At 37.9% G+C, this 17,659-nt stretch overlaps 1 protein-coding gene and 1 long non-coding RNA gene across 9 annotated transcripts in view; one reads left to right on the top strand and one right to left on the bottom strand.

Moving 5' to 3' along the window:
• Positions 1 to 10,549, top strand: part of LOC104602615 (uncharacterized) — a 34,604-nt gene extending 24,055 nt beyond the window's left edge. For 5 of the 8 annotated variants that reach the window (XM_010266368.3, XM_088898228.1, XM_010266372.3 and 2 more), the window contains 8 exons: positions 3,471 to 3,574; positions 3,655 to 3,820; positions 5,003 to 5,128; positions 6,185 to 6,267; positions 6,525 to 6,666; positions 7,274 to 7,303; positions 7,460 to 7,530; positions 9,408 to 10,549. In XM_010266368.3, coding sequence (XP_010264670.1) covers positions 3,471 to 3,574; positions 3,655 to 3,820; positions 5,003 to 5,128; positions 6,185 to 6,267; positions 6,525 to 6,666; positions 7,274 to 7,303; positions 7,460 to 7,530; positions 9,408 to 10,227 — 1,542 coding nt within the window. In that variant the 3' untranslated portion in view covers positions 10,228 to 10,549. The remainder of the gene's footprint in view (positions 1 to 3,470; positions 3,575 to 3,654; positions 3,821 to 5,002; positions 5,129 to 6,184; positions 6,268 to 6,524; positions 6,667 to 7,273; positions 7,304 to 7,459; positions 7,531 to 9,407) is intronic. The other 3 variants (XM_010266369.3, XM_010266370.3, XM_010266371.3) reach the window with 3 other exon arrangements.
• A 3,175-nt stretch (positions 10,550 to 13,724) lies between these two features.
• LOC148802159 (uncharacterized) lies at positions 13,725 to 15,791 on the bottom strand. Its single transcript, XR_016081808.1, has 3 exons — positions 15,662 to 15,791; positions 15,037 to 15,196; positions 13,725 to 14,948 (listed from the first exon to the last, which is right to left on the bottom strand). It is a non-coding gene; the product is annotated as an uncharacterized LOC148802159 (long non-coding RNA).
• Positions 15,792 to 17,659: the final 1,868 nt, after the last annotated feature.

Raw genomic sequence — 17,659 nt, forward strand, 5'->3', positions numbered from 1 at the left:
GAGAGATAAGCTGCTGATCAGTCAGAGGACTATTTGCCTAGTTGGTAGAGGGTTTAGAGAGTTAGAATCTGGCTGAAAATTGCCAGGAATTGAAGCTGTATTTTTTCTGCCCAAGACCCTAGCTGACTAGAGAGGTTTCAAGTTATAGGTTAAGGAGAAGGATTGAGTGTGGCGTTCATGTCTTGGTAGGTGTATTTTGATCTCCAGAAGTGTGCGGTTGAGATTTGAAGGAGGTTAGGAAGCTCTGGTAGGAGCGACTGCTACTCTCTTCCTCCCCGACAGCTGGGTGCAGTGAAACCCTAGTTTTTCTAATCTCTAGGTACTGTATTGACCTCATTTAGGTCCATAAATATTGAAAAACTAGTTTTTTTATTTTCATTTGATCAATGGAGCAATTTAGAAGTGAAATGAAATAGATGCCGGTATCTGGGGCTGGCTCGGTAGATTCCTTTTTGACTGGTGTGACCACAATTAAACTAGATGGAACCAATTATCTAGCCTGGGCACAATCCATACAGATTTATGTTTGCAGTAGAGGTAAACTAGGGTATCTCACAGGTAGTAAGGTGAAACCTGCAGAGACAGACCTTGCATATGAGAAATGGATGCAGGAGAACTACACAGTGATTGGATGGTTGGTCAACTCTTTGCAGATCCATATAAGTTAGCATTACCTCTGGATGACCTCAACCAAGGAGATTTGAGATAGTCTTACAGAAACTTATTCACAGAAGTTAAATGTTGCAAGAGCCTATAAGTTGAAGAGTGATGTGAAAAATTTGAGACAGGGGGAGAAGAGTGTAGCAATTTACTACTTCATGTTGAAATCACTATGGTAGAAATTGATGTTATGGAGTGTCAGAGACTCAGAATTATTGTGGTTGAGATCACTTTTGGGAGAGTTGGGTATTGACTATGAAAAGCTAATGATGCTCTACTGTGACAACTGGGCAGCTATTGACATTGCACATAATCCTGTTCAGCATGACAAAACTAAGCACATAGAGGTTGATAGACATTTCATAAAGGAGAAAGTTGCTTTAGGGGAAGTCTGCTTGCCATTTATTGCTTCAGAAGAGCAATTGATTGATGTTTTGACCAAAGGTGTTCCAAAAGGAAAACTGACACACTATATAAGCAAGCTGGGCATGATTGACATCTATGCTCAACTTGTGGGGGAGTGTAGAGAGACTGGGCCGAATGGGCCCTAATATTTCTTTTATGTTTAAGTAATGTTATATCTGTTTTATGTGTTAATGGGCCTGTTAACTTCTTTTTAAGTTCTTTTAAGCTATTGCTTTGCTGGCCGCCCACTTAAAGGTCAGACTTGTAATTAGCATGATTAATTAAGTTTAATAAAAGATTAGTGAAGGGAGAGAGAGAATCATCAAACTCTCTTATTCTTTCTCTTCTTCTTCTCCATCTTCTTCTTTTATTCTGCTGTAACCTTTCTTTTTCTCTCACTTTTCTTATTTCTTTTATTAGTTTTGTATCATATTTGAAGGACAGACTCACATTTGGTAAAATTGTAACTTAATTTATCAGAAGAATCAATTACTATACTGACAAATAATGTGGTATTTAATATACTACCTATATATTTTTTGGGAAGATGTTTGGGTTGGTGAAAACTTCCTTAAAGATAGATTTCCTTCTATTTACTCCTTGTCTGAAAACGAAAGAAAAGTGATCTCTTCAGTGTTTGTTGATAACTCCTGGGATTTGGGCTTTGAGAAGAGGTCTAAGGGATTCTGAAATGGGGATGGTTGATGATTTGATCACTCAGTTAGGGGAAGTCTTTCTTGATCAGTCCTGTAGAGATAGCAGAATTTGGAAACCTTCTCCTTCTGGTTTTTTCAATGCTCTTCTTTCTATAACATTTTGCTTCAGACCTCTAACCTTGTAGGGAACTTTCCTTCAAAGGAGGTGTGGGGTAGCCCTGTACCCCCTAAAATTTAGGCCTTATGTTGGGAAGTGGTACTCCAAAAAATCAACACCTTGGATTTATTGCAAAAAAAGAGGCCAAATGTGTGCCTCTCCCCCCATGTTTGTTGCCTCTGTTTGGGTTCTGGTGAGACAATTTCACATTTACTAATCTCATGTCCCTTTGTGTTCTTTATTTGGTCTTGGTTCTCTTCTCTCTTTGGCTACAGGTGGACTCCCTCCTCAAGCGTGGTGAACCTCTTTGATCCAACTTTTTACAGGCAACCAACGGTTCATGGAAGGATTATGTGGAGAGCCACTAGAGTTGTTGTATTGTGGTCAGTGTGGGAGGAAAGAAACAATAGGATCTTTAAAGGCAGATGTAGATCCAAGGAAGAGGTTGTGGAAGGAATAACTACTAAGGTTATCCATTGGTTGAAATCCTGTGATCTTTTTAAGGATTTCTCGGTTGAAGAAATTTATAAAAGTTGGGTATTGTGGCATCTACTACTACTTCCAAAGCTATGATACAGGAAGTTTGGTCCCCACCGGCACAACAAAGGGTGAAACTGAACTTTGATGGAAGCTCTATAGGTAATCCAGGCCCATCTGGTATAGGAGGTGTTTTCAGAGATAATGAAGGCAAGATAATGGCTTTGTTTTCAGGTCCAATAGGAGTTGGAGATTCCTTAAGAGCGGAAATCTTGGCACTACATCAAGGTGTAAAACTGGCCAAACAGTTGGGGCTACAGCAGATTGAGATAGAGGGAGACTCCAAGTTGGTAATTGGGTGGATGCAATCAGGGCAGCTGGGAATTTGGCAATATAGACAGCTGATAGGGAAATTCTTAGCATAACAAGGGAGGTGGGTGTTTGGTTCAAGTGGGTAAGGAGATCAGCAAATGGTTTTTCTGACGCCCTAGCAAAACAAGGGGCTGCAAGGGAGAGTCTTTTTTGGGCAGTGCTGTAATGTTTGATGTTTATTGGATCAACCTTTTCTAATAAGGGTTGAATTCTGTATTTCAGGTTAATTTATCTCTAATGAAAGTTGTCGTTTCTGAATTGATCAAAAAAAGAAAGTTATCGTTTCTGATAAAAAAAATTGGCAATGTGTTCTATTTACAGAAAAAAGGAAAAAATACCGAGGAACATCAACAATAATACTATTGAACTGGATGGGGAAATTTTTCCTTGAGAAATTAAGGCACAACTAATTGCCAGGTCCTGCTTCTTGTACAAGGTAATTAGAAATCTCTTGTGGACTACATATAGCCTAGTTGTTGGTAAGATGTAACTTTTTGGGCTTGAGTTGAGGTTAAATTTTGAGTGGGTCCAGCCTGAGGGCATGTGCTTGATGCTGTGTGAAGTCTTCAACTCGGGTACCCAAGTTGCACACCTAGTTGGTGGTTTTCATGATCACTGTGACATTGGTCCTTGGGGTTTTTCAAGGTTCTGTGTTGTAAATAGTGAGGATGTTGAAAATAGATTACCATTGATCTGCAGTTTCGGTGTTCCTTGCTAATTCTCCTCTTGCTCTCTCATTTCAGATTGTAGAGTTCATTGCAGTATTATTGAGGGCTGGCAATGAAGTTGCTGAAAAGGAATTGGTCAGCTCTGGTACCATCCAGAGAATCCTGGATCTCTTTTTTGAGTAAGTTAGAATTTCATTTGTCTATTTGGCCAAACATGTGCAATTCCCAGTAGCTTTATACGATATTATAATGGATGCAGGTATCCATTCAATAACTTGCTGCATCATCATGTAGAGAGTATCATTTTATCATGCTTGGAGAGCAAGAACAATATGATTGTTGATCATCTCTTCCGAGATTGCAACTTAATTGGCAAGTTTCTTCAGGCTGATAAACGTTTGGTTCTTTCTGGAGATTGTGGTCAGGTAGTTAAATATTCAAATAATCATAATGTTGCTTTGCTCATTTGTGAACATCAATATTTTTTTCTGGATAAGTAAATGAAGAATTTTATTAATCAGAAAAGGCCTTAAACTGTATGAGGATTCACAGGGAGGTATGAGGTGCACCTCCCCCAATCAACAATAAGAGATTGCAACTGAACCCAAAACAATCGTTCCCTAGAAACCCCTTGTTTAGCTAGAGCGTGCCATTCCTTGGCCAATCTTCTTTCCCATTGAATTCTCAAAGTCATTGTTGGTAGGCCATTTAAATCTCTTCAAGCCCTCCCTATACAACCAGTTTATTGTCTCTGGGTTCTCTAACCAGCTGTTGCCAACTTGGAGTTCCCTTCAACAATCAATTTATCAATATTCATCTGTTTGCTAACTATATTCCTTGAGGTGCTGCTAAGAGCTTGACTCTGATTGAGTTTCCCACCCCTGCTGGTCTGGAGAACAAAGCCAGAATACTTCCTTTTTTGTTTCTAAATAAACCATCTATACCTGAACCTGGATTGCTTTGGCTGCTCCCATCAAAGTTAAGTTTGATAAAACCTTCTTCTGGTGGTGACCAACAAGAAATATTGATGTTATCCATTGTTTCTAAATACACCCCTGCTGGTCCGGAGTGTGTCATTTGTGAACATCAATAATTACTGTTGTTTTATGATGCCATTCTTCCATCTCTCTCCTATAGACCTTTTCTGGTACTTTCTATTTTCCAATGTGCAACACATGCCCTTTCTACTAGAGGATCCCACCTATTTCTGTGACATGGAGGAATCCTGTTGCTGATCCAAACCATTCATTGGATGGGGATCCCCTTGACTGACCACCTGTTCACTCTCCCAATCCCCTCCCAACTCCAACAAGTTTTATGAGCAGTCTGTAGTTCCAATAATTTAATTTACAAATGCCCATCGAAAAGGAGTTACATGTGGCAACTGGCAAGGGGTTTGAAGCTGTAAACTCATCCATGAAAAGAAGGAAGCCAAAGGAACTTGTGGGGCCTTATGGCCCCAAGCTATTGCTATGTGGAAACTTCCCAGATCATTGACACTGAACTAGAATAAGTTTTTGTGAAGATTTTTGGTTTCGTCAAATGCATCTGCAAAGCCTCCACGAGTAATTATGTATTCCTTAACTCTAAGGTATTGTTTTATGTAGCAGCCAACTTTACCTGCTGCTGGAAGACACATGCCAAGGGCAGGCTACCTTGGCCATGTCACTCGGATTTCTAACAAGCTTGTTGAACTAGGACATGGCAACAACTACATCCAGGCATACCTAAAGGTATTGCGAGATCCCTTCCTTTGACTTTGAGAAATTTATGGTCTAATGCTCAAATTCAAATAGTTATTGAAAATTCATATTTACTCTAGAGGTAATACTTTCCAATGGAACTATAGATATGGATTTAATGGAATCTTTCTTGTTGAAGCACCCAAAGACTGCTTTTGGATTATTGCACTCTGTAATAACTCCCCTAATTTTGGTTGATCCCCACATTACTTGATGTGTTTTTGTCAAAGTTCAGCTTCAAAGCTGATCTTTAAAAAGTTGAGCATTAGTACTTTGCCCTAGGAGTGCAACTTGGGTGGGCTGAACCTGAGCTTGGACTGACTCACCCTGATATTTTACATGGGTTGGGCTTGGAGTCTGGGTCTGAGCCCATAATCCTGGATTTTCTGGGCTGGGCCCGCACCCTGCACCCTTGGGTAGCTGGAGCCCAGGCCAATCCTAGCCTGTCCTGAACCTAGGCTGATTATACATATGTACATGCATGCACACAAAATATAATGTTCCTACCTAACAGTTCAGAAAGCTGATACTAAATAGGTTTAGGGCCATTTTTATACATTGGGCCCAAGAGGCCCACCTGAGTGTCAAATTTTAGTTCAGGCTGGACCTAGGTTGGGCAGTTCAGGTTTGATTTCAGTCTCGGGAGTCTTAGGGTTGGGCCTGCGTTGACCTTAAACTTGGCCCAGCCTGCCCAGATTGCTCCCCTACTTTTCCCTAGGTGTTTTTAGAATGGTTGGCATCGTTGATGGAAGCATGCTTCTGTTCTCAACTGCACTGTTATGTAGGTGTTCAAATTTGTTACACTAATAATTTTTTTTAAAGTCTCCTTTAAAGAAAGTGAATGGAGAGCTTTGAGAATTGAGAGTATCTTTATTTTCCAATAGCTTCTGGTACCTTGGTTCAATCAGAAAAGTGGGTTCTGTTAAATGTTTCTGTAAGGCCATTAGCTTCAAATAACACTGTTATAGGGAAAATGAGCACTTGATCATTTTTGAGCATTTTACTTGATGGAACTTTGTTACATTTTGGTTAATTTGTTTTATCTAGGAAAATGATGAATGGATTGATTGGCAAGTGAACGTTCTACAGGAGCGTTATCATGTCGAAAATGTTCACCACTGGGCCTGTGGGTATGCTTCTATCTGTTCACTATAAAAGAGAACCCCCTTTGTCTATTGGAGAAAGCACCATGTCATGGATGTTGGATGAGATATAATAATCATAAATTTTAGTTTGCTTAAAAAGGCATCTGATGCTTTGACGAGTTGTGTGTGTGTTTATTTGATCAAGTGTTAGAGATTAGGAATTACTACTATTTATACTCTTGGTTGGTTTCTGTTTTCATTAATATCAACCTTTAAGCTCTGTTGCAATCCATTCTATGCAGCCGTCCAACTGCATTGCAGGACAGGATAAGGGATAGTGATGAAGATGAACTCCATGATAGAGATTATGATGTTGCAATTCTTGCCAATAATTTAATCCCGGCATTTGGATACAATATGTTTGAACATGATGATGGAGAAGAGGTATTGCATGTTTACTTAAAACCTTCTGACTAGTAGAAGTATATGATTTCTGTTTGTTTTGAATTCTTTTTTAGCTATGAGGCATGTAGTTTGCATGTTCTACAGCTTTGGGCTGGAGATGTAGAAAATGAATGAAAGGATTCTTAATAAGTTTTTAAGGGTGAGTTGAAAGGAAGGAGGGATAATGAGTTGACATAGGTAATGGGTAAGATGATGTACACCAAACTCCTGAAGTTGAAGAGCGGAACTACAATGATGATAGGGTACAATTTCATATTACTCTTTACTCACAGGCTAACCTGGAAGAATATCTCCCCAATAAAATTCCCTCTCAATTTCTTTCTATCTTAATAACCCTCTCGAGAATTGGCTGATCTTCAGATCCAACTGAAGTAGGTTTTCACTCTTGAGACCAATGATTGAGCCATGAAAAAAATTCAAGGTCCTTTCCTTCACTCAGTATCTAGCCTATTACTTGAAACTTTCAACTTTAAGCCTAGTTGCGCCTAAAATTCTCACTAGGTGCATCCTGAAGTCACGTTGGTTCTGAACTAGCCTAGTTTCGCCTAAATGTGTGTATGTTTATGGTTTACCTTATCTGTTGCAGGTCCATGGATCTCTTGAACAAGATGATGAGGTATATTATTTCTAATTTTAAGCTCCTGATTATAGAGAAAAACTAATACATTGATAATTATAAATCATTCAGATAAAAAACTAGGGAAGATGAATTTGTCTTTGATGCCATTGTAACATTTGATCTGAGTGCTTTTTGATCAATTAAAAATTGCAGGATACCTACTTTGATGATGAATCAACTGAGGTTGTAATATCTTCTTTGAGGCTTGGTGATGGCCATGAGAGGTAAGGTTCCTATCCATTGGAATATTTGGATACACGAACATTCATTTCCAGGGAATGCATTAATGATGTTTTTTTTTTCCTGGGGGTCAACCTAGCAAAATGACTGCATGAGGTGAACAAGCCCAAGTATAGGACCCAACACTTGGTGGATATCATTAGATCTTATGGGCTAAAGATTGAACACATTGGATTATCCTAACATCATCTATGGCCCAAGCACTCTAGGTGGAAAGGGTGGTCCTCCTTTGCATTAGAATAACAATCATGTTTCAGTGCTCAAATGAAATTGCTACAATGACGGTTTGATAATTCTCCTATTAGTATCAAATTTTTCCTAATGAATTTGGATATTGGCACTTTCAGTTTGACAGACTCCAGGTGTCACATGAGACTGCTGACTGCCATTGGTTTTCGTTTTTTTGATAGTAAAGTAAATTTTGTTAAAAACAAAAGGTATATAGTACAAGAAATGGTGATAGGAAATCAGCGAACAGTGAACAAAGATAATATCACCCCACCTTACTCAGAACATTCCAATACCCAGCTGCAAACACAAATAAGACACAACTACACCTCCACCCCCAAACGCCCCCCCCCCCCCCACACACTACTTCATAAACATCCACTAAAAAGCCTAGTCAACCCAAGCAGCAACAAATGATGATGCCCTGAAAATTCTCAAGTGCTCACTAATTCTTCCCAACTCCCTACTGTTCCCTTTCAGCAGTTCCCGCCCCCAATCAAGCCCAAAATTCTTCTAATGTTGCGCTCGTACTCCTTTGATTAAAAGATCTTTCTTTTTTTTCCTCTCCTTTGATTAAAACATCCACTAATGTTTATTTGATGAATCAAAAACATCCATCCACTAATGTTGCGCCTCCACTCCTTTATTTCTTTCCTTTCTCCTCATCCAAACCCCTCTTCAGTCTTTACCTTCATTTTCCTCTAACTACACTTCTTCTGAACCTTCTTCATCCTCATTTGCCTCATGATCCTCCTTTTCATTGATTGGTCATGTTCTGTTACCAATTTTGATACTCATTTTTATAAGGGTGCATCTTGGGTCTGGGGACACTGGATTCTTATCCAGATCCGAGTCTCCTATGAGTTGTCATCTGTGTTTCCAGTTTTCCATTTTCCAGAAATCATGACCAACCATTAAATGGATCCCTATTAAAGCTATGGGCGTACTATATATCAGATTTGTTTGATGGCTATTAACCATCTGATAAACTTTTCTCCATCATCCATTTAATGGGATGGGTGGCAAGTTACTGGACCCCAAATATATATACAGTTCCTGTGTTCCCAGATCCCAGCTTTAGCCTTCTCTGAAAAAAAGCTTGTTTGAGCTTTATGTTGATGCTGCTCTGTGAGGTTCATAAGTTGGAGTAGATTGCATGTCTAAATCAGAGTCCTCTTCCAAATTTGGCTGTATTTGTAGTTGATAATGTTTCTTTTACACGAGTTTGACACATGGTGCTGAATTTGCAGAAATGTGCCTCCTGTTTCCATATACCACTCTTTCCCTTGGGCCTTGGCAAGGTTCAACTGGCTTAAAAGAGTTTACTGGGTCCATACTCATTTCTAAGGGACTAAGTGAGCTAATGACCTTATTATTTGTAGGAAATAAGTGAATTCCAGTGGCTTGTGGGACTCGTATGGATTGGGGCATATTTGGCTTAAAGCCAGAGGGTCAGTCAGAAGGATGGGTCTGGCTCTGCTAGAGTCATCTTTCCATGTAACTAAAATAACCCTGTGATTGCATTCTCTGATGCAAGCTCAATGCATCCACATTTCACACAATAATTGATGCAGCTGGAAACCCTTTTGGTTATCATTGAAACCTTGTGCAATTTCTTTATTTCTTGTTGCAGCAGTTTGTTTACAAATTCCAACTGGTTTGCTTTTCGAGATGATAAAATTGGTGGTGAGCATTTGAGCACTTCCCAATCTGAGAAGATGGACAAGATCAATTTAAGTTGCACAGCAAATGGTGGCAGCAACCATAGTGATGATGAAGTGGTGGTTGGAGAGGATGAGGATTTGGCTAACAGTGCAGCTCCCATGAATGGGGAATCCAGATCCAACAAAAATGCCCTGGGTGAATGTGCTAATAATGGTCCAGTGAATGGGCAAGATTTGAACCCCCAGAGTGAGAAGACAAGCTCTTCTGCTGATCTTGGTTTCTTCCAAGTTGCAACATCAGACAGTAGCAAGCCATTTGGTGATAGGGCTTTTCCTGATTGGGTGGGATGGCAAGAGTCTTTGGATTTAGAGGTAGGCAGGTCAGAGAGGAATCCTTCAAGTGGTAATGGCGACTCTGATGTTAATCTTTCTACTCCCATGGATGCCACTGGGACTAACATCAAATCATTTTCTGATGGAAAGGTCAAAACACGAAATGATAGCATGAATGCTGTGGGTTCCAGTGACAGGCCTGTGGGGGCTGATGCAAGTAAGATGGCTACTGTATCGTCATTGTTCAAGGAAGATGCTGAATTTGTTGGCATGGAAGTAGAGGACAGAGAGAAGGCAATGGTACAGACCTTGAAAGAGGGGATAGTTGGGGAGGCAGGGTTCTTGAAGAGAAATCATGACCCTAAGTTATCAGAGGGCAAATCCACTGAGGATGGAACAAGTATGTTTGAGTTCAATGATGCTAACTATTATCAAGAGGTTGCTGTTCTGGAATGACTGGTTGCTTAACCGCTTAACTGCCTAATATTGGAGCCAATGGATACCGGTGCCATTATTGATGGCATGGGTGTTCTGTCACATGTATATGTACAGTATAATCCAATTTGGAATTTTGTACTAAGGTCATGTTTTTTGTTGCTGTTATTGCTATTATACTATTCTTGTTTTTTCTATTTATTTATTTATTTTTACCTTAAATTGGGGATTTTGTTCGGGTACCCCTAAGCCGTACTGTTGTATTCCATAGTTTCCATGTCTTTGACAGTTCGACTACGAGCCAATTATTTATGTCCTATTATAATATCCTTGGTATCTTCTAGTTTGTGATGTTTGAACTTTGGTTGGTTGCAGTCAGAGTGGGGGTTTCAAGTATTCCCTCTACATACTTGTTGGGCATTGAGCAAGTCAAGCTGAGGAACCTATCTAAATAATTAACAACTAAGGAAACCAACATGAATAAAATTTAAAACCAACAGATTATTAGATGACTATGACATTGTTGGAGAATCTGAGACTGAATTCAATTAGCTTTACTCTGGAAATCCTCGTCATCATCTCTAACTCCAATGCCAAGTGACAAAAGAAGGTGAATCACAGCATGTGTGCGGATGAGCTCAACAATGATCACGATGACCAAGATTCTAATGCCAAGGACTAAGCGCTCAATTAAATCGGCAATGACAACCAACGGGGCAGTGACAGGAAGTCAGGAAGCAACAGAAAATCAGTCAAGCTTGTAATTTGTATCATCGGAAGAACCAGAATATATCCAGTTTTGAAATTGCCACCACTGTCAATAAGGTTCCAAGCACCAAAGGTCTTTGCAAGAGGCTCAGAAAGATCATGGCCCAGACAGATCCTGAAAAATGGGTTCTTGGGGAGGCGTGGTAGGGGAGGATAGGGGCTGTCGCCGCTTGATAGAGGCAGAAGCCAGGGCCACCGGAGCTATCTACGTCGAGTGTGTTGATTGAAAGAGGAGGGGAGACAACTCAAATGCCAGTGCAGAAAGAGTCGTGCCGTTCAAAGCTTCTAAGATCCATTGCTCAATTTTGCATGCTCTGCTCCCAAAATGCAGAGAGACTTGCGAGGGCAGATCCGGGTTGGTTGGTCCGGAAAGTCATGGGAGAGGCAGGCTAAGTGAAATAATATACTGGAAACTACGCAAGTTTCTGATGGTTCGCACTGCGGCAGCTTCTGGGCTAATTGGGGCTGCAAATTTTCTGCGTTTTTGAGCTATGAATTCCTTGACATGCTCAAGCTTGGCTATCACTGCCCCCGCCATGGCACCAACAACAAAGATGGTCACCGCCGATAATGGTAGTGTGACTGTGACGGTGGGCTTGGGCTTGGTCGCAGGCGATTGCCGTTGCAAGTGCTGCTGCAAGCCTTCAACTGTTATTGCCGCTAGAAACCCCCGCCCGCCGCTGCAAAATCGCCTGTTGCCGCTGCAAATCGATCGCCGGACCTGTTACTACCGTAACTATTACTGCTGGACGGCTGGACCTGCTGCAAAATAAATGCTGGCCGCCGTAGATGAAGCTGACCGCTATAACCGGACCCGGGGGCCTGACCGGTTGCCGGTTTTTTCGGTCCGATTTTGAAAACCATGGTTAACAGAAAGAAAGTTCTTGTGACGATTCCTACATACAATACAAGTAAATCATGTGATAGCTTTAGATAGCAGTTCACTCGCGTCCTTCGGTGTTATCTTGAGCCAATGCGAGTCAGTTATTTGCTACGGGGTTCTTGTCACCATTATCGCTCTGAAATAACAAGTAACGATATATATAGACCCCTATAACCTAATAAATATATATTGTGACAGGCGTGTTTTGCCGTTTTGGAATTACTAGCAAGACATGCGTGTGATGCACGAGAATATATATATAAAAAAAATATAAAAAGATGATCCGTCTCGATATCATTATATTATTTCTTAAGATAGAATATCTTTTATACATGATATATATACAAAGTAAAAAAAATGAATATACAATTTTTTGAGAACTTAATTATTTATATATTAATTGAAGGACTATTTGGTTGTTTAAGGTTAAAAATATTTTGATTTATTTAAAAAAACTAAAATAATAAAATCATGCTATTGATCAAACACATGAATAAGAATCAATCATGGATATACGGTTAAGGTTTCCAAATTCTTTACAAATGAGTCATACTTCTTTCCACCTTTGGTACCTGCATGGTTCATCAAAGGGGCATGAGACATCTACTATGAGTAACCTATAGATATAAGTTTAATGATATCCAATTTAAGATATAGGCTTTAATCTGGAAACTCACAGAATTTCTCAACTCTTTCAAACTCTTTAGTGGATTAGTTTTTCAATCTATGTATATAAGACCTCAATTTTCTTGAAGTTTTCAATGAATATATTACCTAACTTTGTGGTAGAACAAAAAAAGTTTTACAAACACAAATTTTTGAGATAACTGGCACATCCCTGAGTCTTATAGCCTTACACTTACACATTGGTAGGAAACTTTATGAAGTTGCCCAAAGAAGTAATAGAATGATGATTAGGTTTCCTAAAAAAGCAATTATATATATGTATGCTCTAGAAAGCCCATGCTATTATTTGCATAGTTTCAAAATATTTTAGGCACATGACTTACCCAAAACATACTATCCTCTTTTGCCTTTATATCCAAAACAATCATAGGAACCACCACAATACTAAAAATCATCTAGGATCACACCACCACCCAAAGCATTCATTCCAATCGCAATATGCTCACAATTACTAAAGATATAGGTCAAAAAAACATGGAACTGCATGTAAGGATTAATCAATTTCAAGAAGAAACCTCACAACCCAACATAGATACATACTTTTAATAGAATTAGGAAGATAGCACCATGGATAATTGCAATTGGAGACACGAGCCATTTCAAAGACCTTAAGCCTCCCACAAATCCCAATTATTAGTTTGGAAAGAGTACAAATGCAAATATGTACAGTACAAATACATACAAAATATAAGGTTTTGCACTCTACGTATTTGCGTTTGTACTCCTTCCAAACAGATCCCAAGGGAATCAAACCTAACTATTGTCCGGGGCATATAACTCACACACTGAGGCAAATAAGGTGCCATTTGTTTAAGGTGAATCAAATATAGATGGAAAATTTCTACTTGAAACCAATTCTGTCCGCAAAATATAAAAACAAAAAAGAAGAAAATAAAGGAAGCAAACGTAAGAGGATGTCATAACAAAATGTAAATAAAGACCTACAAATATATATTTAATACAACATCAATCTACTAATTCACAAATGCAATTGCAAGAGTAGAACATAGCAAGGGGAAAAATGAATATTAAACAACCCTTTTTTGAGAGTAAATTAGGATCCCAAAAACAAAATATATATGTTGGTATGTAAATTTTGGGCCTAGGAAGTGAAGTAAATAGAACCCAATATGAGATTGAATGAAAAGGAGTTGTTAGGCCCAAGAAAGATGTTGGATGCTAATGTATTCCCCCCCAAAAAAATTGAGTGGGTTAAAAAAAAAGAGAGAGAAATATACCGTTAGATCCAAACCCAAGAGTGTGTTAGGTAGGGCTCACACCTACCACGTAGAGGATTGAATATTGAGACAAAGCCCACCATTCATGGCAATTAGAAAGATTTTCTTAAACTCTTAAATCAATTAGAGAGATTTTCTCTAATCAATTTTAGTGGGGCCCAATTGATTGGCAACCATGCCTAATTAACAATTTGGTTAAAAGGAAAATTTGATTGGATTATTCAAAGAGGATTAGCTTAATTCAATTAATGGATTTCCTTCCTTATGTGGGCCCTAATTTCTTGACAAGTGGCACCTTTACAAACATCTTCCAATCAACCTTATTTATACAAAGATCATCGATTTGTTAATTGGAGATCTCAAACCAACCAATTTTCCCAAATAATACAAAATTATAATTAAGAAAATTCCTTTCAAATCAATTTGTGGGTTCCATGTCAACCAACATTAAATTGCAACAATGATTGGTGGATTCAAATCAATTTAAATCCTTTGGACCCGCTCATCGACTAAGGATGAATCGATAAATAGAGGAGAAAACAAGAAGAAGCTCTAGCACTCCTCCGACTCTCTCTAAAAGGTGATCAAGAGAAGCTTCTTTGATAGAAAATAAAATAAAAAAAGGAGAAATGATTTCAACGCCTGCATGTTGCCGCTTTCAAGCATTTTGTTAGAAATGAAGTTTTAAGATTAATGGTGATAGCTGCATGCATGTTGGGAAGTGTGCCCAACTAAAGATATTTTTCTCCCCTTCGGGTACCCAATTCCTTTCCTTTACTTTTATTGCTTTTGAAAAAAAAGAAGAAGAGACAGGCTGCACCAAGATCAAGGGAAGAAGAATCAGAATTTTGGCTCCTCAACCATTGAAGCTTCGAAACCGTTACAACTTCGTGCAAAGTCGGCTAAAGGATTCTGGACTTTAAGTTGCTGCAATCAAAAGCTTCATCAAATTACTACAACAAAAAAAAACAATAAAGAAAGAAAATTCTCCTATCTTGTGTGCATACAATTGATCGTTACAAGTTCTTTCTTCAACTACATGTTGTCAAACTTTTCAGATCGTGTCCGTGACAAGCTACAAGTACAAGTTTGGGTTGTGTTCGTGACAAGAGAATCAGAGGGTTTTCTTTATAAAAAAAAAGTGAGTTTGTATCCCACTTACATTTCTGCAAAAAAAATAAATTTCTTTGAATTTGTAATTACAAAGATGAGAACAACATACGATATCGACATAAGTGGAATATTAAATCTCACCTTGGAGTATATCCTTTAGGCATATCTTGGGTAATGCAACCAAAGGGTTGTCTTTGTGTCTAGGAAAATGGGACTGAATATTGTCATGAAAATTATCTATTGGAAAATCTATGATTGCCCAAGTCCCCTCATCCATATTTTGTTGGTAATAGTGAAGAACCTACACATTTGCAATAATGGAGATTGAAAGCAACTCAACATACATCTATGTATATAAAAGAAGAAAGTAGAGAAAAGGTTGGGATCATTATTTAAACATAAGAAAAAAAATTTGCAGAAGAATAAAAATGGGGTCCTTACCAAATTAAAGTAACCATTTGCATGACCGGTAAAACACCAGAAATTATAATCTTAAAAGTTCTTGCTTTTAACATAGCGGAGGGAAACAATTAAATCTATTTATTTTGCAAAATAAGAACAGAGGGGGATCATGCTTAGATAATTGGGGGGGGGGGGGGGGGGGGGAGAGAGAGAGAGAGAGAGACCATGGTGATCAAAGGTGATGCAATTGCAAAAGATGTTTACATATGCATAAACAAAACAAATGCTACCAAGGTTAACTGAAAACATGCTTGAAAAGAAAGAAAATAGATGACGAAAATATATAAATAAGAGAGAAAATTACATGATTCCAATCTCTTTCTTTGCCTTCTTTATTTCTCATCAACTCAAAAGCGTGATTTTGAAGAAGGTTCAAAATAGAGATAACCTGAAAACCAATTAACAGGTTTTATCAAGTAAAAATACAATAGACAATAATAAAAGCATTTGAAGAAGAAAACAATGAATTGGCTTTTAGTTGGCTGAGGGAAGAATTGGTGGGGAACTTAATCCTATTTTGAGCATTAACCTCAATAAGAACACTAAAAGACGAAAATAACATCTATATAAGTTATAACGCCTGTATAAATTAATTATACCTTATTTAATAAGGGTGTTTTTGTACATTTAAAAAGCATTGATGAAAAATGGTCATTTTCCTTAATAGGTATTAAAAAGTAGAGATTGTTCACACGTTTGAAACGTGAAAGGCCAAAGAGCAGCATATGAGGTTTGTGGTGAGAGACCCTTAAAAACTACTAGGGATTATAGAATAATTTTTCAATGTACCTAAACCGAGTGCTATTTTATTTTTTTTTCTTTTCTACCATAAGATACCAATTAGGTAAATAACAGGGAAATTTTGTTCTTAGGTATTTACATCAAGTAAGCACACTATACATGGATACCAATGAAAAACCCATAAATGAATATGACTCACATTCAAAGGCACTTGGGGCATAGATCCCTAAATATGCAAACATGATATCATATCAGAACTAGTAACTTTGGGTGTTCAAAAATTTGATACTTCTAAATATCTTGGATCAAAACACTTGCATGTAAAAGGCAAGATTTTGTCAAGTAAATATATCCCAAAGAGAATTACTGAAATCTTACCTACATGTTCAAGAAAATTAATAGTGGGAAAATAAAGTCATAGATAAAATCAACAAATTGACCACATATGCTTATACTACAGAATGAACAACAGAGAAGCAATGATTTCTTTATATTAGTTCACCCACTGAGTTTGTAGGAACAGGTTGGTCTTTGATGTCTCATGGTTCCTTTCAACTTTGAAAGACATCCAGAAAACTACTTTGATTGGTTGTGAAAACCAAAATAGAAGGGCTTTGGTTCGAAGCTTAGAAAAGTGGTAAGACAGTCTAAAAATGCTAAAATGGAGTTTAGAAAAGTACATATGCATACACAATGCTTTTCTCAACATGTATTCAATGAAAATGCTAAAAATTCCATTTCAAAAGTACAAATGCACACAAAAACCGAGTGTGAAAAAATATCTAGAAAAATTTTAAATGGAGTTTAGAAAAGTACTTGGAATTGTTGGTTTACTCTTTAATGAGGGTAGAGGATACTTCTTAAGTAAATCCCAAGAAACATAAACCAACGACTTGCAAGTAATGGGAGAAAATTAGCAACTATTTAAGCGAATTAGAAATGTGCTGATAGAAAATTAAGAACGTATTTACCAAAAAAATCCAGAAAATATAGAAAAGATGTTGACAGAGGCCCAAAAAATATAAAAGCCTACAAGTAATGGGAAAAATTGGGTCTGAAAAAAATCTCATAAAATTAGAAATGCATTGGTAGAAGCCCAGAAAAGTAAAATTAAAAATATACCTAAGTTGAACAAATGACCTTATCTCTAGGCTTCCAAGAAATGTAAACCCAATTTGGAAAAAAAACCTAGAAAAGTAGAAATTCGTTGGGAGAAGCCTAGAAATATTTTCAGAGAAAAATATATGTGAGTTGAGCAAATGACTTTAGCTCCATAGATGGTTTGAGTGAATGATATGATGTTAATAGGTAAACTATGTTCCGTAACGATGAATATACAAAGGTGTATATGCATGCAACCATTAATTTTAAATTAATTCAGAGCTTTTAAAACTCAGTAAGAGCCTAACAAAATTGAACCGACCCTTAGAGATTAAAACTCAGTATTCTACTGTTACTAATAGGAGGAAGAATCAATCTCTTAGAGATTTCTTAAAGTTACTATGCAACCATTGGTAATACAAAGCATACCATGTATCAAAATCGAAAAACTGACCTCAAG

This window comes from Nelumbo nucifera, chromosome 2 (assembly GCF_055504915.1).
Source record: "Nelumbo nucifera cultivar China Antique chromosome 2, China Antique-T2T, whole genome shotgun sequence".
Classification (NCBI taxonomy): domain Eukaryota; kingdom Viridiplantae; phylum Streptophyta; class Magnoliopsida; order Proteales; family Nelumbonaceae; genus Nelumbo; species Nelumbo nucifera.